At 40.0% G+C, this 24,247-nt stretch overlaps 1 protein-coding gene across 1 annotated transcript; it reads right to left on the bottom strand.

The window, feature by feature from the left end:
• Positions 1-1,721: 1,721 nt before the first annotated feature.
• Positions 1,722-22,530, bottom strand: LOC145416931 (basal cell adhesion molecule-like). The gene is made up of 8 exons (XM_080285787.1): positions 22,524-22,530; positions 21,027-21,174; positions 19,304-19,310; positions 18,516-18,651; positions 8,754-8,890; positions 5,697-5,822; positions 3,527-3,644; positions 1,722-1,825 (listed from the first exon to the last, which is right to left on the bottom strand). The coding sequence occupies exons 1-8, from the start codon at positions 22,528-22,530 to the stop codon at positions 1,722-1,724; spliced, it is 783 nt and encodes a 260-aa protein (XP_080141913.1).
• Positions 22,531-24,247: the final 1,717 nt, after the last annotated feature.

The following is a 24,247-nucleotide window of genomic DNA, read 5'->3' as shown; positions in this document are numbered from 1 at the left end:
ATTTTGACTTCCTTTTGACAGGCTCATTAAATTTTCACCGTATCTTAATGTTCTAGTGTGTGATCTGTGATGTGCAAAGGTCTATCACATATGTTTAATAGCATTATGCAATTATACAACATTTCATAGGGTAATTGCTCTTAAAAATTAGCAGGATGAAACAAGAGGCAATATTTAACAATGAGAGACACCATTACTATTAATTTTTCAAGGTATTTGTTTTATATGCATGCTTTTGAAGCAAAGTATTTATTGCTGTCTTTCTCTGTTATTGTATTTTACTATAACAAGCCTTCATACATCAGAGATCACAAAGTCTTTTCACACAATATTTCTAAGCAAAATATACATATAAATAATACAGTACTTACAAAATATAGAACTTAATTACAGTATTTTACTTCCAAAATAAAGATGTTGTAGGAGGCAACTGAACACTGAAGATACTTTTGAGTAAAAATATCTCGACATCTACAATATAGAAGAGCAATGCAAAGATTATTGGTCCACAATCAGCAATTATGTGCAGAGTATTGGACTAAATATAAGAAAATAATCACATAGAACTTATCACAATCATGTAATGGTATTAACCTCACAAATACACACCACAAAGTTTGGCAGAGAAAATTAATTGTGGCCTTTGGCTTACAACCAACTACTGTAAGGCATAATATCAGTTTACATACAAACAAATATACTGTATTAAAACTAGTTCATCACTGAGAGTAATCTGAGAACTCATAATAAATAATATCATATATTTTGTTTTTAAAGAAGTGACTATGCTTTTAGCTTTAATAGAGGGGAATAACTGTTCCCTACCTCACATTACAACCAAGCTCCATATTTAAGTCCTTCTGTACAATTGTCCAAAACTTTTGACTTTTATTCCTGTTACTCAGTTTCATTTAACTTTAAGAGAAATCTCACTGTGAAATATTAGGAGACTATTAACTGCTTGAATCCAATGATATACACTGGTGTATTTCATTCTTGCTGTCCCTCAATCATTTTCATTCAGCTAACAGGAGACTCCTTGTAATTTGGTTTGAAAAGTGTCTCCTAAGTTGAATAAAAACCTCTGAAAGCAGCAGGAATAAAGTAAGAAGGCTGTCATAGGACTGAGGTGGTTAATGCCTTCACATTGAGAAGCTTCTCTGTATATCAATAAAGATGTCAGCCAATTGCAAAACTATAAGTGGACATTACTGTACTAAAGGAGTAAATATACTGTACCATATCCTGACTTAATAATGCACAGTACTTCTGCCCATCTCAATATTACATTTCAAAAATATTCTGAGTTCCAGCCAGAGTGCACTGCTTTAATTCTAACTACTCTACTTACACAAAAATCAGTAATGGAAAGAAATTCTGTAGGACATAAATGGATGTGAACTGCCAGCAAAAATATATGCACACAACTCATTGGAAAACTTTCAATGCACTCAAGCATCACAGTCCACAGCAGAAACCCCTCTCAAGCCTCCTCTCACTTTGTTAAAGCATTTCTTCCATACGGAAAATCAATTACTTGCTAGATGGTGGCTCAAAGTTCAAATACTCATTTATCTCACAACTGTGGCATGATGGGATACACTCCATCTACTGCTGGGAGGAAATGTAATCAATATGCCACAGGGACACAACCAATCTACCTTTCAGACACACTCCAATTATCATAGAGATAAACTACACCCTCTGCTGGAATATCGTGTCTATCGCAGCAGGTGGAGTGATGCAAGGAGGAGGAGGAGAGAGTGCAATGGAGACAGAAGACGACTGTTCCTCCCATGCAAAGATGCGCCAGATGTTGGGTCTGCTGGAACACACATAAGGAACATAAGTATATGATAAAAGAAAGAATTTGTAATATAATGCCTGTAAAAAAGTGTGAGTGATTAGCCTACTCTAGACCCCAACATTCCTGGTAAGCCAGTACTGGACAGGATAGGATGATGGATGGATGAATGAATAAAGCATGGCATATACACTGGAAAGACACAGGCAGCATAAGCCTGCAGGGGTTAGTTGAAAATAAACGGAAGGACTGTGGTGTCGTTCATTATACACAAAGAATTAACACAGAATTTAGCAATATCCACATTACACCTGCTATCAGCTAGACACGAGGACACTGGGACATGCACATTCTTGACAAGTCACTCACATAGCACTGACACAGATTCTGAAGTATTATTCAGTAGTTTTTATACACACTCCTACAATGCCAATTGATATATAATAATCAAATGTTAGTGTGATACGAGTTCATCTGTTTTTCACATATAATCTTAATACTATCATTATGGCCTTGCTCAGTATTTTTTTTCACTTTCTAGCCACAATGATGCATTTTGGTTAAAATGACTCATCATTCTTCAAAATATCTTAATGTACGAGTCAGTACACCTCATATTGTGCAACCCAAACTGTTCAGTTCTGGATTTTTCTTGTTGCTGTAAAACTGTAATTAACCTTTTTATCACTACTGGACACAGACACTCAACCACAAGTTCAAATCTCTGAATGTGAGACAAGTGATAACAGTGCTGCAGCCAAGAACTCACCTCTTTAGTAACCGTGTGAGAGGGGAGGGGATATGCGAGGAAGTAAGGGGAGCTGATGACTCATAACCAAACATTTCCTGTTTCCTCCAGTCTCACACACAATTACCATATTTGTGCATGAATGAGAGACCAGTGACAACAAAGCAGCTGCACAGAGGTTTGAATTTGTGGGTAAGCATCTACTGTGGAATATTCCCTGGCTTTACCTACTGCCGTTCTGAGAACTACAATAATAATTTCAGACCAAAAATTCCATCTGTCACTGCTATTTAATCTGTTTAAATGAGCTTTAGTTTAAAATACTGCAAAAGCAAACAATACCTAAAAATGGCCTCCGATGAAAAGAGAACTTGGGAGAAACCAGTGACTATGACAGTCCCTACAATATTTGTCGAGAGGTGAAGCCTTACTTTGTCTGAGATTCAACTTATACAAATGTTGCACAGCTACAAAGGGTATTTTATTACCCTCTAAATTTGCTTCTCTTTAATTCAGTACAAGCTAGTGATAATCTTAAAGTTGACACCAGCATTTCTATTCTACATATTATCCTTCCTCCCTTCATTAACTTACATGGTGATCTATTGGTGTTTCTTTCCTAATACTCTACCATATAACCAGTAATCTACCTCCTATTGTCTCCGTAAATACAGATACTCCTAAAAATTCATGAGCTCCTCTGATGCCCTAATTTTCTCTTGTGAACCCCTCAGTCATGTTTTCTCTTGTAGTTTAATACAGCTAATGCCAAACATTAAATTCGGTTCAGAGTGAATCATACAGCCAGTGTTAATATCGCCACCATTAAACCTATCGGAATCACATCTTCCATAGTGTTTATTCCAGCTAATTCCAAATGAGATTATTTAGCCAGAAGATTCATAGAAGCCTGAGTGTTAGTTTATTCCTCTATCTTTCTCTTCCTTCTCCACCCCCTCCACCCACAGACTAACCAGTTGAGGTAACAAGACTGCCACCTTTGGGGAGCACATCAGCTGGGTAGGAGCTCTTAGGGTCTTGCTGGCTGTGTTCATCAGAGCTGTGGTAGAGTGTGGCGATGGTGGCAGTGCACTGAAATGATACATAAGCAATGATCTTTAGTACAGTCAATGCTCGGTTATTAGCAAAGTGAATACATACATAATTATTGGTACAGCAGCAGCGGGAGTGGCAGTGGCAGTTATTACAACCCCAGGTTTATCTAATTGTGAATCCAGTGGATTGTAGACTGAAGCTGTCCTCTCTTGCAGACCATTATCCTCCTTTTGGGGGGATAGGGTGGGAGCTGAGGGACATCTGTACGACTGGGCATCTCCACCACACAGTCGTGTTGGTGCCACCTCATGCAAGCAACCCTCTCCAGAACCAATAAGCACAATGAATACAGAACGTGACAACAGTGGATGTGTACTATGCACTATATAGATGATGATTTTTAGTAGAGTTAGCATACACACAATTATTGGTACGGTAAATACATATGACTATTAGTACAATCAATACAGTGTGTGTTGATGGTGGCTCTGTGCTGAAATGACTTGCAGAAGATGAGCTTCAATACAGCCAATAGGCAGGTGATCATTACTAGACTAAATCCTTGTTATACGCTACCTTTTTCATATGTATGTTTTTGCCATTAAATTATATAAAAACTGCCTTTGTTGGGTGGAAACCATCATAACATGATCTCAGAAAACAACATTTTCATATGTACGTAAACAGTTGGTCCGTGTCATACAGTACATCATGGAGGTGTTCCTAAATATCACATCTTTTTTTCCAGACATTTTGTTACTGCTTCACCCCAGTCAGTCTCTGACCAAGCAGACCCATCGACCACAAGTAAGTAACTGCTTCTGTGGGACCATACTACAGGTACAAAGCAATACATACAATGTACAGGGATCTGGTGCCCCCATGTGGTAGACAGCACTTCACCAAGGTTGAACCAAGGTCCTCTCCACAACAAGGTGAAGGGAAATATAAGGAAATTTGGCTCCTGGGTGGATGCCACAGATGTCCTAACCAGGGTGGACAGTGCTATCATGTGTAGGTGTCTTGTCAGTGCCTCGTTTAATGCCATCAACTGAATGAATCTGGCAAATCAGCTTCACAGAAATATGCAAAACTTTAAGTGCAAGATTGCTGCATTCAGTGAGAAATTAACCAAAAAAAAGACCAATAAAAGGAAAGATAAATCAAGGACCTGGTGCAAGTCTTCCATCTGAACAATTCACGGTGGCATGTTTGCGAGACCCTTTATCCGTGTCGGTTTAGGTAGCTAACTATCATACAGGGTGGTCCATAAAGACTGCACTGATAGAAGCTCATCTGGAGGCATCACATGTGTTACGGGAATGGCTCAGTCTGCTGGTGTGGCTGTGGATGTGGCAGTATGAATAGGATATTATTAACAGACACTGACTGAGCTATGCAAACACACAACAAACTGCCAGTGGAGTGGAAAAAGGGCATCATATATGGACCACCCTGTATAACTGTATCTGGTGGGCTAGTACAGTCCTGCATGCAACATTTACAAGCTCTGTTGACATAAAATGGAGGCAAATACAACATACCAAATACAAAAATAAATTGATAAGGAAGAGGTGCTAAGGAAAATAAACTGGTAACGATGAGGTGCCAAGGAAAATAAACTGCTAAGGAAGAGGTGCTAAGAAAAATAAACAGGTATGACAAACGTACTATGGAAAATAAATTGGTATGGAAGAGGTGCTATGTGAAATAAAAATGATAAGGGAAAGATGCTAAGGAGAATAAACTGGTAAGGGAAAGATTCTAAGAAAAATAAACTGGTAAGGAAGGGGTACTAAGGGAAACAAACTGGGTAAAGAAAATAAACTAGCAAGGAAGAAATGCTGGGGAAAATAAAATGGTACAGAAGTGGTGCTAAGGAAAATAAAATGGTAAGGGAACGATGCTAAGGAAAGTAAACTGGTGTGGGAAAGATGTTAAGGAAAATAAACTGGTGAGGGAAAGACGCTAAGGAAAATAAATTGGTAAGGGAAAGACGCTTAGGAAAATAAACTGGTAAGGAACATGTGCTAGGGAGTCTCGTACGCCAATGAGAAAATAAAAACCAGAGTAAATTCAGTGATCTACCTTGAGTTTCAGTTCGCCATTGATGAAGTGTTTGGCAGCCAGTTCGAAGGTCAGCCCCAGACGTGACACCTTCAGTCCATCCTCCTGCTGCTTAATGTCGTACTCGTGTGTGTATTCTGCCGGGGCCTGTGAAGAGAGAAGCTGTAGTATGTGGTAGAATTATCCATCCATTCATCATCCACTTCAAAGAACTCTCTGACAGGATGGTTACAACAGGAGTGCCTCCAAGAAACTTTCTCTTCACATCTCTCTCTCTCTCTTTCACACACACACACACACACACATATGGTTCTCTGTCTGTCTGTCTGTCTCTCTCTCTCTCACTGACAAATTGCTCCACACTTTTCTTCCATACAACGTAAGGTCTGCTTTATCCAATGTTACTCTCACTCTCATTTTCAAAGACTTTTCTTTGCATCTTGTGTGATTTGCATTTTTATGCAGTCCATACTGTCTCAATGTGTATCCATCAATCCATTCAGTAACTCCATATCTCACACCTGTAACTCTTCTTTTCATTCCATAATACTCATAAATTCTCTATTCCTTATACCACCCTGCTTATACCTGCATTTTTTTTTTTTTTTTTTTTTTTTTTTTTTTTTTTTTACAGAGGAGGAACAGGGGAAGGGGAAAAAAAATCTATACACCAGATTACTTTCATAGCTACAGTATCAAAAAAGTTCTCTATCACTCGGTCCCTACTACATATGTCTTGCTCAATGACAGGTGCTGTACTAAAAAAATAATGGTGTACCTCAGTGTTCACCCTTTATCAAACACTGTTTTACCTGTACAGAACTGACATACCAACTCTTGCAGTCAGCATCTTAAGCAGATTACTGCAACATCCATCCACATTACCTGATGCATAACCATCTATTTTTTTTTCTGCATGGAACTCCCTTTCCTTCCTTTCTCCTCACTGGATCCTGCATATATTACTGTATATCACTCACTATATACTTTCAGGCAGATTATAAGTACTTGAAACATTATCTGGTTAGGTCCCTGCAGAATCAATATTCTTCTTTCCTTCATGCTCTTTTCCTTCTACTTTTCCTCCCCTTCTCTCTCAACGTTCTAGGCTAAAGATGCTTACATTGTGGAAACACCCTTGTGGTGCTGGTGAGGGACACCTTCACATGGTGGCACCAATATAACCAAACAAACATCCTGTACCTCATCCCCTATCCTCTTACACTACTTACCTCAGAACCCTAGCCTCAATCACCCAAGCTCTGCAATGGTGTCATGTGGAGGTGTATGGTATGTAGGAGGACTACTGGGCCTTGGGAACAGACAGTGAAGCCTATGCCCAGCGTATATACATATATATATATATCAACCACTTTCTTTTCATCAAACTCTGTATATGTTGAGCAGTGATGCTGGGACACTAAAAACATCTGCTAAATACAGGTACTGTATTTTGTATATGAGATGCTTGGAAGTGTAAACAGAAACACCACTCAGCCAAGAAAAACATAATTTCAACTTGAAACTGAAGAGGTAACATCTGTAAACAAAGACAATGACATTTCCTGTTGTCTGCTTCTTATATGTTAATACTTACAGAGTACATGCCTGTCTTAGTAACTCAAATGAAATGACTGAATTACAGAAGAAATAGGCTAGAAAGCTTGTTCAAACTGAGCTTAATCCATACTGCAACCACGTTCGAAGCCAAACAGAACAAGCGTCTGTACTGGGAAGGTTGTTCTGGTGTTTGGTGGTTTTGTGTTTGTCTTCTGGTGAGTAACTGCCTACCAGTTTTACAGTATCAGGGCTCGAGAATAATTTAAAAGGCCTTATAAAAAATATAAGGAAGGTTTATCAGGACAGCGTACCAGGTCCATGTATATACACAGTAATTTTCATGCCTATCAGCCCAGACAGAAAGGAGGCAGGCCATGGCAAGTGTGCTGGTAAGGAGAATTAAAAAACCACCAACACCAAAACTGATGCCAACACCACGAAGAAAGAGAGAGAGGAAAAACAAAAAAATCCCTTTGTAAAATGTAAAGTACTGTACAAAAAAAAGAACCCCTGTATCCTGTTTAATTTTTGGTGTTGGTATGCTTTCTTGATGATCATAAGGAGTGCACCATGTCAGTCCTGGGTATGGGAAGTCACTGGTTCCTCTTTAGGAATGCATCCATGTCCCTTCCATTAACCTACAGTACGTCTGTAATCTTAACAAGGGACATGTGGTTCCAGATAGCCAGTGTGGCTGTGCAATTTTTGGTCACATAGAAACCGCCCATGGGACCTGGGTCTGCTGCCCTCATTCACTATTTCAACTGGAGAATTTTCAAATTCCTCTCTTTGGATTTACAAATGAGCCTCTGCATTAGCTGCTGCTGTGATGTTGACGTATGTAGGTATAAGGCCATGGCAAGGCACAGGGAGTGGGAGACCCACTTGGTAGTCCACATATAGGGGCCAGAGTACTGATTTTATGAACCCACTCTGTCTCCCATGCAGTGGAGTGGTGAAGACTGTCATCAAGGTGTCATCTCCGGTGATGGAGAGGAATCTTGGGTGACATCTGAGTCAGGTTCCCTCATTCTCATACAGGTGGCAATGATTATCATGAATAGGCCCTGTTGAAGGGACTGAGTTTTGTCAACATGGTAGGTTTCAGTCCTTGATGTGGAGGGTCACCAGTTACAGCACAGATGAAACTGGATCTTCTTAAGGTGGATGAGGTCAATGCATGAAGAAAATTCTAGACCACAAGGCAAGATCTTGGAGTTGATGTTTGACTTTAAAATTATTTCAAGAGGTCTCCAAGGACATTCTTATATGATGTGATGGGGTAATGGGTGATGCTACTAAAGAAGTCTTCCAAGCAGAACAGGCTGTATGGAGCAGGATCACCCCTTCTATGATATCTGTGGGAGCTGCGATGGTGAAGTATACTTTTGTGGCCACTGTGATACTAGATCTGGATTTGTGATCAGAACATCGCTCTTACTAAGGCCATACCTAAACAATACAATTAAGTAACAGCAATTAGGCATGAACAAACACAAGCAGATCAAAGATGCTCACCGTATCATTGTTTATGTACCAGACGAGCGATGCAGCTGGTGCTGATGGGGCAGCGGTGCAGTTGAGGTCGACCTTGTCCCCAACAGCATAGTGGTCCGTCGTGGCACCCTCTATGTTGGGCTGCTCCTCAGGCAACACTGGTGGATGGAGTCAGCACATGGTAGGGGTAGACAAGGGGATTTATTCAGGGTAACAGGGGCACATGCATAAGCTAAGGGTAGAGAATCTGTAACAGTCATTCCTGTATTACCCCCTTTGAGGTGTAGGTGTTTGAGTCTAGGCTACAGTAGTTGTTGCTGTTCCTCTACCCCAGTCTGTCTAGCTGAGCAAACCCATTAACCACAAGCAAGCAGGTGCCTTCCTGTGGCAAACAACATACAGTATATTTATGGGCAAATGACCACCCTACTTCCCTTGGTGGCTTTATGTGACTGAAATGCCTCCAGTCACATCTCAGGATGTAAACTTTAGCAAAGGCATCACTCCGACTAAGGCTACATGTTTAGACGCTTAGGTGGCTTTGACTGATTCACTGATTGAGTCCTCATCAGCTTTGGAAGTTTTCTAACACCTCTGCCTTACCTATTTATTGTAGACATTGCACCCAATTACAGTACTGCTCTTCCTGTTATTAAGTATTTCTACTACTGTACTTGCTGGTGAGGGACACTTTCATGTGCTTTTCAAAGTTTAAACATTCCTATGCACTTCTGGAATTTCCAAGTTTTTACATACACGATCTCCACTACGCCTCGGATGCACAGTGCACTATGTCCTTGTTGTTTTTTTTCGTTTTTCATGTTCTTTATAGCAACCTAGTTCTAAGTTAAAGAAAGTTGTTTCACTGATACCTATGAACTGATCTGCTATACTTTTACTACGACTTGGTCTAAAATTGCCACCTCTCCACCTAAAATGCAGAGCTGTAACAATAAAGCAAAGAAGAAGGACCAAAAGGCTACAATACCATAAGATTGTTCCCTCCAAGAAAAGAAAAATAAAAAAATCAAATGAAAAGAGTGCCAAATTTAAGATCTATTCATACTGAGATGCCAGGACACACTGCAGAAGAATACGCAGAAGATAGTTCCAGGGTTGACCTGTTGCATACATGAAGGACTGGGAGTACTGGTTGACTCCAGTATCAAAGAATCAGACAACATGATGCAAGCTGCAAAAGGATGAAAATCTGGGCCAAATACAAAAGGTATAGTTCCGCTGATTATAGACCAATTGCATTAAAAAAGTTGTTATCTTGAAACACATGCCAGACTTTGCATGGAATCTGCTTGTATATGAATTACTCCTCTCCGTCTCTACCTTATTACAGATATACTGCTGAACCCTGGCAAGCACTGTCATTTCACGCTGCTTGTATTACTGAATTATTATCTTCAAATATTATGAGGCATTTATCAACTAGTGAATGTTATAAAATTAATCGTATTATATAAACGACTGATGCATGAATAACCACTTTGTTTCAGCTCTCATCCCTTCAGTATAATAATGCATTGTAAATTTAATTCTTCCTGATGTCAGACAAGTTTATTAGTCTTAGGATGGACTTTTTAAGCTGGAGGAGACAGGATATAAAAACACAAAAGGAGAGACACAAGGAAGGGAAGAGGGGATGAGAAGAATTTGCTTGTTCCTCTCAATCCAGTGATGTATTTTATTCTTTTATTCTCGCTACCTCCAGACAGTTTTATTCAACTAATGAATGATCTATAATAATGATATTACTACTACTACTACGGTATTACCACTACTACTACTAGTGATGATGATGATAATAATAATAATAATAATAATAATAATAATAATAATGACAATAATAATAATAATAATAATAATAATAATAATAATAAATAATAATAATAATAGTGGTAGGTGGGGGCACTCACCATCCACTCACTCGATGTAGTGCTACTATCGGGTGTCTGCCCTTTCCTCTCTTCCATCCTTCTTTTCTTCCATCCTCTTCTGTTCTTTCCTTGTCCTTCTGCCTACGGGTGACTTTACACTCCCTCTTCTGTCTTTCTTTCCTTCATTCTTTCCTTTTCCTTCAGCCTGTGGGTGACTCTACACTGAGTGACAAGCCAAATGGTTTCCTGTACACCAGGAAACCATTTACTATGCTGGGTGGTAACCATATAGCCAAATTTTGGCACCTGGTGGTTTAGTGGGTAAATATTGTGCTCCAGTCAGATTGAGCCGGTGAAGGTTTATATCCAAGGGATGGTTGAGGTTGACTGCTCATGTAATGCCACTCAGGGATAAGTGAGGCTGGTCACTCTCATCTTAAATGTCATGACCAACTGCCTAGCCCCGGGCTCCTACGCTCCTCATTGGCCAATGTAGGATTGGATAATGGATGGACGGATGGATGAATAATAATAATGGTTGGCAGGGACGCTCACCATCCACTCACTCAATGTAGTGCTGCTCTCGGGTGACTGCCCTCTCCTCTTTTCGTTCCTTCTTTCCTTCCTCTTCTGTCTTTCTTTCCTTCATTCTTTCCCCTTCCTTCTGTCTACGGGTGACTCTTCACTGAGTGACAAGCCAAATGGTTTCCTGTACACCAGGAAACCATTTACTACGCTAGGCGGTAACCACATGACCAAATTATGGCAGCTGGTGGTTTCGTGGGCAATTAAGGTGCTCCACTCGGATTGAGCTGGTGCAGGTTGATAGCCAAGGGGTGGTTGGGGTTTACTGCTCACATAATGTCACTCAGAGATGAGTAAGGCTGGTCACTCTCATCTTAAATGTCAGGACCAACTTGCCTAGCCCCGGGCTCCTACACACTTCACGGGGCAACACTGGATTAGATGACGTATGAATGAATGATTATTAATAATAATAATAATGATAATAATAACGACTACTCTTTGGTTTCTCATACGTGCCAGTTTTTATGAAGAATACACTAGCACTCACAATACTAACATGACTATCAATTCATAAGCAGTAGACTACTGTATTTGATGCGGCACCTACTAATATATCATCCTAACATGTTAATGACAGCTGTATCTAACATAACCAGTTAGAAAAGTTTCTCTAAAGCTGAACAAGCTTGTCTGGAGATGACAAAAAATAAAACACATCACTGGACTAAGGGAAATGATGAGGTTAGTGATGAAGGGAATGAAATGAGGATGAAGTGGACTAACCCCTTCACCAGGATGATAACCAGTAATATTTTTAGTTATTTTTGCCACCTCCAGAAAGGTATTTTTGATTAATTAATAATGTCTAGCACTAAAAGAGCTAAAGAAAGCTATATCTATCCCCAATCTTTAAGAGTCAATCTGTGCTGAATAACACTGTCTGGCAGTAGCAAGAGTAAAGTATAAAATATATTATCTGGTTAAAGGGGTTAAGGTGGGGGGATGGGGGGTAGGGAATGAAAGACTAACTACAGTTTTTGTTGTTGCTGCTTAACCCTGCTCTGTCTGCCTGAGCAGACCTGTCAACCACAGGTCAGCAACTGCTTCTGTGAGGCCAACCTACTGGTACAGTACAGTACATACACCATATTGGGATCTGGCCCCACCTTGTGGTAGACAGCACCTCACCAGGGTTGGACCAAGGTTTTTCAAATGGCAAGGTGCACGAAAATATGAGGAGATTTGGCTCCCAGGTGGATGCTGTAGATGCTCCACCCAGGATGTACAGCGCCAATGTGTGTAGACTCCTCGTGGGTGCCACTGACTAGAGTTATGTTCCAAATTTACAAATGAGCACCCAAGATGAATTTACTACCATATACATTCCATGACTTACTTCAGTGGATAATGTCATTCCAGACAACATAATAATACACCCAATTTCTGTTACCATTATGAACACTTGATATCTATGTTCATCTTTTTGTCTGAGGACATTTTAGTAGAAATTTTGGAAACTCTGACTGTGAAATGTATATCAATATTTCAGAATCTGCATTTAAAAACACATACACACATAAACATGATCCTAGTTAATCTATCAAATAACAAGTCAATAAATCAAGACACACATTTAACACATCCTAAAGCTTTAGGACCTCACAAATGTAAGCCATTTCAAAATTTAAAATGTTGTTCATCATAACTTCAGTTCAGTTTTCATTACTATATAGAGCAAAATAAACTTTTAATTCTGATAATTCCTTTTACAACTGACATATTTTGCAAGATGTCAGACAACTATCGTAAAACCCATGTAAAATTTATAGTACTGTACTGCACTACAGCGTAATTTCTGGATATTAAGTTACACTTTTTAAGTTATGCATTAATCAAGAAGAAAAAATATGTACACATTTATTACTGGCAATGGCTGACATCCGTAAAGAGAAATGCAATTAGTAGTCAAAGAAAACCTGCATGCAATAACTTATCTTTCACCTCTCATCTAAAATGTAAAGGTGTTTTTTTTTGGCATTACCACACAGTCAGCATTAAAGTGTTTACACATGAGCCATCAAAACTGTAGCTGAAATCAAAAGGCACTGGACAGCTGATAAATGAACAGGTTACCTGTGAAATATTACCATACTGACCACATTTCAGTGCACATCACAAGTTATATCCTTCACCCAGAGAAGTTTATCTCACGCTGAATAAAATCTTCTAGCATTACCCAAAATAATATAAAAAAATGCCCTTGGGTTGAAGGTTTCATGGAGCTTGTTTCAAACCCCTTCTGCCCACAAAATCTCTTCCAAGTTGAACTGATGTCTGGCCAAATGTACGAGAACAAACATCTTTGGGCTGAAGGATTGGAGTTCATGCATCTTAAGCACACACAGCAGTGATTGATGATACTGCCCTTCATGTCAGGGAGAAAAACAAACGAAGCAATGCAACAGTGTATGCTAGTGAACATCTACGATAAAGAAAAGAAAATCTGTCAATCAAAATGCAAGAAATTATCCTGGTGAAGAAAGATATGAAACCTACTATACTACAAACACACGGAAACCATAAGATTATTATCATTATTGCTCATCACCCTAAAGTCCTGTCACGGGATTCTTTCTAACAACTACTGTAAGTGCTCTCTCTCTCGCTCTATTTACAAAAAAAAAAAAAAAAAAAAAAATGATGCATAACAATTCCATAACTGATTTACTGAATTTTTTTGTTAGTACCATTATGACAGCTTTTCCTTTAATTAACTTCTTCACATGACTTTTTTTTTTTTCTTTTAGCTATCCCTGTACACTTTCACCCCTTCAGCCTGATGATGTCCATTTCATTCCTGTTATCTCCAAAAAACTAGATTCAGCTAAGGGAAGACTTTCTGAATTAAAGGAGTTAGATATAGCCTTTATTAACTCTCCGGTAATAAGGGTCTCTCCTAAACTATACAAAATCGTCTGGAAGCGATAAGAATAAAATACAGAAAATGTCCCCAAGTTCAAGGCTTTAATTCACCTTAGAAGAGACTTTTCAAATTAGAGGAGAGGTTAGATATAGCATTCATTAATCCTTCTACCCTCAGATATCTTCCTTAACCTGCATCAAATTGTCTGAACAGTGGCCAGAAGAAAAGAAAAGAGGTCAATATTTTCTAACTCCTTGAATGAGATGATAATATTTTGCTAGTTTATTCTTGCTATTTCCAAATAATATTATACAGTTTGGGGAAGTGCTGGAGAGGGATACCTTCATGCAATGGCACCAATATAACAGGGTGACTCCACTGCCTGGTTATACAAATGTCCCTCAACTACTTCTCTATCCTCTGAAAGGTGCTTGACTGTAGAACATGGGGAACTTCAGTACCAGTCCACCAGATTCACATTTCAGACAAGCCAAGGGACACAACAGCAGTTACAGCTTGGTGAATAATATACGCCTTATAGTAAAGGGGTTAGTTAAGGCTTGGCTATATCTTGCTCCTCTAGTCCCAAAAGCCTCTAAAATCTAAATATAATCACCTGAAGATAACAAGAACGAATCACTATATATGGTACATCACTGTTTTGAAAGGGATAGGGGTTATGGAACTCCCCCTACTCTCTACTGTTCTACATTCTCTAAGCTAACCACTTCTGCAGTTCCTTGCCCTTCAGCAACCATTTGTATTTTCCTGTACCTTTAGAAACTCCTTTTTATATTTCCCGTGTAACCCTATGAAACTAATGTGATACTCTTTATTGAAGTCGTGCTATCTTCAGACGATTATTCAACTCAGGAGAGATGTTCCAGAGAGAAGGATTTACATTTAGCCTTTACTAACTCCTTGGCTATAAGAAAGCTCCTCTACTCTGAATATAGGAGTCTGGAGACAGCAAGGAAAAAAAAAAAAGCATAATTAGATTGAAGGATTAATTCTTTGGCTGTGGGATTCTCTCTGGCTGTTTGGCACAAGCAGGAATAAACAGTGCACTTGGTCATAACAAAAATCAAGACAGTCTCAACAAAAATAATCTGACAACAGCCAAAATATTATATAAATTTGAATTCTGAGCCAAAGAGTTAAAAAAGCCACTTATACAAGCCCTTATTAAAAGTAAGTCTAAAAGTCCCTTAACTCTTTCAGTCTGATGACATTTTTTTTTTTTTTAATTCCTCTTACTTTCACATGATTTTATTCAGCTTTAGGAGAGACATCAGGCTGTGAATGGGTTACTGTGAAAAGTTTTTAATTTCTATCATTACAAATGGTCTCTTCATAGTTTAAAATCTGATGCAAGTAGCAAGAATAAATTAAGATGACATTCTCAGGCCATTTTTCCACTTTATAATATTCTTTGCAAACAGAAGGAGTGCCTACACATGATGGAAATGTACACCCTGGGTAGCACAGCTGTACTATCCACCTGGGAACCAAACTTCCCCATATTTTTCCTGCATCTTGCCATGGGGAGGACCCTGGTCCTACCCTGGTGAGGTGCTGTCCACCATGTGGGGGTGCCAGATCCCAACACGGGGAGTACTGTACTGGACCTGTGGGACGGCCGCACAGAAACAGTTGTTTACATGTGATCGCTGGGTCTGCTTGGCCAGACAGACCAGGGCTAAGCGATAAGAGCAAAAATTTTGTTTCAGTCACTTAACCCTTTCACAACGACTGCTTTTCATCTCACACTTGCTGCCACCAGCAGATTCCAGTTAACCCCCTGAGTCTAGGTGATATCCTTTTCAGTTTATTCTTGCTGATAACACAGAATATTACTCAGTGTAATAAAGACTTTTCAAACTGGAGGGATTAGACAGAGCCTTTATAGACCCCTTCAGTACAAGAAGCCTTTCCTAAGTTGAATATAATTATCTGGCAGTACCAAGAATTAATGAAAAGGCCACCATCCAGATGCAAGGAGTTAATTTAGGAAGGATCTTTTGGACTAATGAAATTAAATGGAGATACTGTAAGTCCTTGTTACAAGTTTGTATTGTTTCGTCCTGTTTATAAAGGCTCCAACTACAGCACTTGCATGCCTCAGCCTTGGTCACCTAATGGTGGCTCTCAACGCTGCTTGATTTCTGACGGCCTCCCTATTCAGTCCCTTACTCAAAAGCTCTCACACAGGTTGTCTTTTTAATGTTTTTCTTGTTATCAAGTCTACAAATTATGAAAAGAATGCTTCTAAAAGTCTCAATGTTACCTTCAAAGTTGATCTCAAATGAAAGGACAGTACCAGCTGTATGGAAAAAGGTTGATATTTTGGGGACACATCCAAGACTTACAACAAAGAGAGACTGCTATCTAACCCTTTAACAGGAAGTAGTATCCCCTGAGCAGCCTGAACGAGAGAGAATGGGCATTATCATAAAAAAGATGTTAACTGCTTCAGCCTGAGAATGCCTTTGTAATTTTATTCATGCTGCTATCAGATTATTTTTTAAAGCTTTAATGAAGAGTGACTCTAACCTCACCAGTTCTGAAAGTCTGTCCTAAAGCTGACTAATATAATCCTGAGATGGTAAATAAAGAATGATGTGTTTTAAAATGTATCACCTGAGTGAAAGGATTAAAATGAAAAGGTCCTTCTACAGTACATTCATTAACTCCTTCAATCAGATGATGTCTTTTACATTATACAGAATTCTTTATAACACAACTCCATACTGTTTTATTCAATGTAAGAGTGACTTTGACCTGAAGGGGTTATGGATATAGCTTTGTAAACCCCCTCACTCTAAGAGGCCTCCCCTAAGCCATATTAAATCATCTGAAGGAAGCAAAAACAATAAAACACCATCTGATTCAAAGGGTTAATAACACGACACCTCCCATCCATCCCTGAGCTTGAAGAATTGTACTCACATTTGGGTAATAAGCTATTTACTCAAAACTGCCACCTCTCCATCATGAATACTGAGTTATAACAAGAGATTAGCACTAGAATATGATGTTAGTTATGGAGCAGTGTTATAGAAAGAATGTAGAACCAAAGCACTGTCTCTTCCTGCCACTGATCTACATGAAATAGGTTAAAAAAATACAAATGTCTGGGCTATGTTAGGGTAAATGCACTATATTATTCTTGTCAGTTAAGGAAGCTCCCTAGCACCTCTTTCTCGCCAGTTTATTTCTGTACCTGGTGCATCTATCTTTTTCTGTTATATATGAAGCCAGTATGGAAGTATGAGTAGAAACTGCAACCCCAGGCTTAACTAAACATGAACCCAATGAACTGCAGGTTGAAGATGCCAGTCTTCTATAATCCACCATCCTCTTTTCAGGGCACAGGGAGGGGATTGATGGATGTTTATATAACTGGACAACTCCACCATCCAGTCATATCAGTGTTACTACTTGAAAGCACCCCTCTCCAGTACCATGGATATACAAAAAATATATATTTAATAAAAATATATGTGAAAAAAGCAATTCAAAAAGGTGCTAGAAAGCTTCCTAATCCTGCAAGAATACGATCTTGATTAAGATGTGGGTGTATTTCCTCCTGACACTGTGATATCATGGTTGTCATCTCATCATGTTAGGACTCTTTTTGTACCTCTTCATGAACATTGTAATTTGTATCTGAAAGCTTATAATTCTCTTCTGTGCTGCTGATATCTCTTTTATGTTGACACAGGTTACATATATCGCATGTTGCTGTGGCTCCAGGTTCATCTAAAACATGAAACCCGGTGGAGTGCTGGTTGAAGTTGCTCCTCTCCTGCAGTTCACCATTCTCCTTTCAGGGAACATGGAGGGAGCTGAGGGACGTTTGTATAAATGGGCAGCAATGCTGCATGGGTATATTGGTGCCACCATATGAAAGCGCTCCTCTCCAGCACCAAAAATAACATACAGATACAGGTATCTTATCAATGTACCAGATACACAAATAATTTTGTAATGTAAGGAAGAAGCACTATACAGTACTCTGCACCAACCAACATGTCTAATGATTCACACCTTCTCCAAACACTCACCTCTGACTGGCTATACGGTGTCACAAAGTACAGTATGTTCATATTTTTTCATAAATTTCATAGTGACCTTCCTAACCTAGTGAAGCTCATCAAGCGATAGGTAGTTGGGAATTAAAATCTCTTTCTGTCCCCACCTCTAAGACGTGTGCCAGCCTCATTCACTGGTAACAAGCCTATCATACCTAGTCTTAATGCTGGCAATGACTGAAGCCTCAGTTGGTGGATGAGAGTGTGGTTCAGATGACAAGTTGGCTTGCACAGAGTATAGGAGGCCTCCTAAACTGATAAGAATACATTGGCAAAACATATTCTCAGAGCTCCTTCAGTGCCATTCCACTGACCCACAGGAGTGGGGAGCAGTGGAGGGCTGACTCACCCACAACAGTCATGGTGCCATTTTTCTTGTCCGAATGGAATAATGGGTAGGCAGAATTGGTCTCGCAGGTGTATGTTCCTGAGGCACTGAGGTCCACTTCTCGCAGCACCAACTTCTCTCCAGTTGACTCCTCTACCTACCGGTGATACGAGTTTTAGTGGATAACAACGGTTAACACCTTGACTCTTGTGATGTTCAATTGACCCTCCATGTTTGTGGGGGTTAAGGAACATGAACCCCAGCAAAACAAAAGATCGTGAATAACTTTCATCCCCCCAGAATGGACCCTGCAGTCATAACTAAATACAGTATATGATTGCCTCTAAATCTCTTTGCAATGCCCCTAACATCATCAGACATCAGAATCTACAGTACTTGCTTAGAGTATATTTGCATTTTGAGACTACATCATACTGTAACAGACTGTAATAGATCATGAGAGGTCTGGAGGAAATCTGAGTGCCAAAGGAGGAAATATACGAAACTCTTTTGGATGGAGGTCATGAAAATAAGACAGGGTAATAAAGGAAGTAGCTGAGGGGTGAGAGATGGAAATGATGGAATGTTAGTAGCGATGGGAGAAAAAGTGAGCAACTGGAGAGAACATGATAAGGAACTGTTGAATATAGTTAACAAAAGTAGTGCAAGTATAGGTGGTTGGGGAATGGCTGAGAGAAGAGTGGCAAAAGGTGGAAGAGATCAGTAGGATGAAAGTACCGGTATCTGAAGCAATGAAACTGACCTAATATGATGAAATGACATAACTAACTACTTACAACAACACTTACCATGATGCTTAGGACAAAATTGAATGGATACTTACGACAGTTACTAAAGATCTGAATGAACACTTAAGTTATGATGATATGAAGAAATTGTATAGACAGGATGAAACAGACTGGATACTTACACTGATGCTTATGATGATGTGGTAAATCTGAGTGGATACTGTGATGATACAAATAATAATGTACAGCTATGCATTTTTTTTTTTTTACAGAAGATGAACAAAGGAAGGAAAAACAAACTTTAAAAAAAAAAATCTATACACCATATTAAAGGTGTCCTCTATTCATAAAAAATAATTGTAACAGACGGACTTGAAGTGCTGTAGGATGAAGTTTGTGGGGAGGCAAATCTGGGGAACAGAGCTTCAAAGAGAAATACAATTATACAATACGCAAATAATACAATAAAACTGACTGGGATTTATAGATGATACTGACTGGCTACTTATGATAAAATTGCCTGGATACTTAAAATGATACGATGATACTGAATAAATACTTACAATGAAATGAAGATACAATAAAAATGACTGGATACTTACGTGGATACTGAATGGATACTTACGATGATGCTGACTGAATACTTACAATGATACAGTGATACAAGAAAAATTACTGTATACTGTACTTACAATGATATTGACGTTTTCGTTGTCTATTTCCTTTTTCATTGGTTCATCCGGGACTTCCGATTCATTGTCAATAAAGTATCTGAAAAGTGTTAAGAGATTAATATGAGAGAGAGAGAGAGAGAGAGAGAGAGAGAGACTACACAGATACATACAGTACCAATTTTTGTTTGAAAAATACATGCCTAGACTCCAAAAATTGTTTCTGAATTAATATTTTTGCAATAATTTGCAGGTAATGCAATGGTGTCAATTTCTTATACTGGTACCTGTATTTACAAGCCTAGTTTTGACACATATATAACTGACATTATATATGTACTAATGACATTTGCAGACATCATACTTCATTTAAAATTTCAACCAATATCAACTCATATGTTTTTGTCTGATGTAGATGTTACTTCTTTAAATTTTAATAGTCATACTGTAATTAGAATTCATTACACACATTAGTAATAAATGTATATAGAACAAATTTCACTTTTTTTTTTTCCTTTTACAACCTCTCTTGTACTCCCTCCCCTCTTCCTACCAGTCCCTCTCCCTCCCTCTCCTCTTTTGACCACTCCCTCTCCCTACCTCTCCTCTTCTTACCACTCCCTCTCCTCTTCCTATCACTTCCTCCCCCGCCCTCTCTCTTATCCTTACCACATCTCCCTCTCTCCTCCTGCTTTCCCGTCCCTGTCTTTGACTCATAGAATATTTATGCTAATTATAACCTACCCTATAACAATCCTGAAAAGGACAAGTATATCTGCTGGTGTCTGCTTTCCTTTGAACCCCTGTCCCAACCACCTCCTTTCACTTTCCTCTAACCTTCCTCCCCTCTCCTCTTCTCAATCTTTTCTCCCAATCGCCTTCTCTTCTTCCCTCCTCTTTCCTCCCAACTCCTTCTCCCTCCCTCCTCTTTCCTCCAAAATCCTTCTCTCCTCTCCCTCCTGATCATCCCTCGATCACCTTCCTTCCCTTCTTATCTCCTCCTGACCACTTCCCCTCTCTCATTCTCCCCTCATTCCCACTTACCCTCCCTTCCTCTCCCTCCCACCTTTTCCCTCCCCACTCATTCTCCCTCCTCTTCCTCCTCCACTCACCTGAAGATTTCCTGGTCATTGTGGTACCACTTGATGAAATAGAGTTTGAGGCCTCCGAGTTCCACAGTACAGGTGAGAGTTTGGTTGGTGAAGCGGATGGGGTTGGCAGGAACGTTGAGGTTGGAGATGTGGAATTCTGTTGCTGTACCTGTGTGGGAGATAGAGAGGAAATTAATAGATGATGGCAGGGTAGGTAGGCTGAGAACAAAGAGGTATTAATAAAGGAGAACCAAGAAAGACTAAGAACAGAGAAGTATAAATAAAGACATGTAGACAGGTATAACTCATTGATGGTTGCACCTGTGGGAGATACAGAGGAAATAAATAAAGGAGGACAAGGAATGTAGACTGAGAAGAGAGAGGTATCAATAAAGACAGGTAGACAGGTATAGTTGATTGATAGCTGCACCTGTAAGGGAGAGAGAGAGCTATTAATGAAGATGGATGGGTGGATGAATGGATAGATGGATTATTAAGTACACATGACTAAACATACCACACACACACACACACACACACACACACACACACACAGGAGCTCCGAAGTTAAAAATACAATCCTGTGTTCATCATCACCACAAACTTACCTTCTACATACCATGGATATAGAATTTGCCATCAAAACACTGAGTTGATTATATTAGCTCTATGTCACAGTTCAATATACAGAATTTTACTCCTTCAATATATACTTCTCTCTCTCTCTCTCTCTCTCTCCACCGGATTCACCCAATTAGCGACTACTTCCTTCATGGCCCTCCCACTACACCCAAAACACACACACACACACACACACACACACACACACACAATATAAAAACGGCCACAAATTTCTCCTATCAACCCCACTCCATTTCCTATCGCCATATCTCATACACTTCCATATTCTACTGTTCTCACAATCCATCTATCCTTCTGCCTACAACCTCTAACTGTTTGAAACCTAATCTGGTCTAAGCCATTCTAACCTTACCTAATTTAAACTAGGGTAAAGTGCAACCTAACCTAACCTAGCCCAGCCAAGCAAACCGAAACCTAATGTAACCTAACTGAACCAAACCCACCCCAACCTACCTTAACCCAACCTAATCTAATCTAACCCAGCCCAACCTAATTTCTCAATCTCCTCTCTCAATCACTTTCTCTTCCTCCCTCTGTTCTCCCTCGTCTCCCTCCCTCCTCTTTCCTCCCAAATCCTTCTCCCTCCTCTCCCTGCTTCTTCTTTCTTCCCAAATCCTTCTCCCTCCTCTTTCCTCCCAAATCCTTCTCCCTCCTCTTTCCTCCCAAATCCTTCTCCCTCTTCTCCCTCCCTCCTCTTTCCTCCCAAATTGTTCTCCCTCCTCTCTCCTCCTAAATCCTTCTCCCTCCTCGTTCTTCCCAAATCCTTCTCCCTCCCTTCTTTTTCCTCCCAAATCCCTCTCCCTTGTCTCCCTCCCTCCTCTGTCCTCCCAGATCCTTCTCCCTTCTCTCCTCTCTCTACAACTTCCACTGACCTACACCCCATGTTTTCTAAAATCTTGAAAATAACAGATCTTGCGTGTGACAGTTTAAAATTTATGTTGAATGATTTTTTTTTTTTTTTTTTTGGGGGGGGAGCTCACATCCCTTAGTTTTTCATTTCTTGCATTTAAAAAACTGTAAAAGTTCTATCTCTTTATGATGATGATGGTGGTGGTGGTAATGGTGGTGGGGATTGGTGATGATGGTGATACTGAAGACAGATGATGATGATGATGATGATGATGAGGAGGAGGAGGACATGGAGAAGAACGAGGAGAAAGATGATGATGATGATGATGATGATGATGATGATGATGATGATGACGATGATGATGGTGGTGGTGGTGGTGGTGGTGGTGGTGGTGATTGGGTTTTAATGAAGAGAGAGAGAGAGAGAGAGAGTACAGTATTTTGTCAGGCACCTCGTAGTACTCTTGTGAAGGGTCCGTCTCTCTCTCTCTCTCTCTCTCTCTCTCTCTCTCTCTCTCTCTCATCATTAGCAAACCCTCGCCTTTTCTCATATATTTTCCTCCTGACAGCTTCTCTCTCAGATACCCTTATTTGCTCTCTCTCTCTCTCTCTCTCTCTCTCACCCTTCCTACTCGGGACAACCTGAGTTTTCCATTCTCCCACCTCTCTCTCTCTCTCTCTCCCTACCAAATGCTCGGTTTCTCTCACTGTCCAGAGGGAGAGAAGGGAGGGAGGGAGGGAGAAGAAAAGGGAGAGGGAGGGTGAGAAAGGGAGAGAAGAAAAGAGAAAGGGAGAGAAGAAAAAGGGAAGGGAGGGAGAAAAGAGGGAGAGGGAGGGAGAGAAAGGAAGAATTGATAGAGAATAAGGAAAGGAAGGGATGGAAAGGGAGAGAGAGAGAGAGAGAGAGAGAGAGAGAGAGAGAGAGAGAGAGAGAGAGAAATGAATAATGGAAGAAGAGAAAGGATGAATCATGTTAGGGAGGGAATTAAAAGGGGGAGGGAGGGAGGGAGGGAGAAAGGAGAAGGGAGGGAGGGAAGGACAAAGATGGAGGGAGGGAGGGAGGGAAAGAGAAAAAAGGAGAGAGGAAGGGAGAGAGAACAGATCATTAATGGGGGAAGAAGGTAAAAGGGAGAGAAAAGAAAAAGGAAGGAGGGGAAATGGAGGGAAGGAAAGGAAGGAGGGAGGAGAGGAGTGAGGAGAGTAAAGAAGAAGAAAGAGGGAGAGAAAGAGAGGATGATAGGTAGAGAAAAGAGGGAAGGAGAGGAGAGGAGAGAGATGACAGTATGGAGAAAAGGAAGGAAGGAAGGAAGGAAGGATGGATGGATGGATGGATGGATGGATGGATGGCAGGAAGGAAGGAAGGAAGGAAGGAAGGAAGGAAGGAAGGATGGATGGATGGATGGATGGATGGATGGAAGGAAGGGAGATGATAGGGAGCAAAGAGAGGAGGAAGGAGGAATGATAAGAAATGATGAGAGGAAAAGAGAAGATGATAGTATTGAGAAGAGAAGGAGGGAGAGAGAGAGGAATGGAGGCAGGAGAGGAGGAAGTAGGAAGAGAAGAGAGAAGAGAGAGAAAATAACACAGAGAGGAGGGAGATGGAGGGAGGGAGAAGAAGGAAGATAGATGGAAAGAGAGAGGAAGATAATCGGGAGGAGGAGGAGAGAGAAAGGGAGGAAAAGGATAATCAGGAGAGAAAAGAAGGGAGGAGGAGGAGGGGACGCGGGAGGGAAGAGAGGAGGGGAAATAGG

This window comes from Coenobita brevimanus, chromosome 108 (genome assembly GCF_032717465.1).
Source record: "Coenobita brevimanus isolate Jiangsu-jjx chromosome 108, ASM3271746v2, whole genome shotgun sequence".
In the NCBI taxonomy this organism is placed as follows: Eukaryota; Metazoa; Arthropoda; class Malacostraca; order Decapoda; family Coenobitidae; genus Coenobita; species Coenobita brevimanus.
The sequence above is the reverse complement of the archived record's forward strand: the minus strand, read 5'-3'. Positions and strand labels throughout refer to the sequence as shown.

Coding starts and splice junctions, on each gene's coding strand:
- LOC145416931 (XM_080285787.1), bottom strand. Junction 8,891..18,515: donor TGGCACCATGACTGTTGTGG/GTGAGTCAGCCC, acceptor TCCATCCACCAG/TGTTGCCTGAGGAGCAGCCC. Junction 3,645..5,696: donor ATGGCGAACTGAAACTCAAG/GTAGATCACTGA, acceptor GTATCATTTCAG/TGCACTGCCACCATCGCCAC.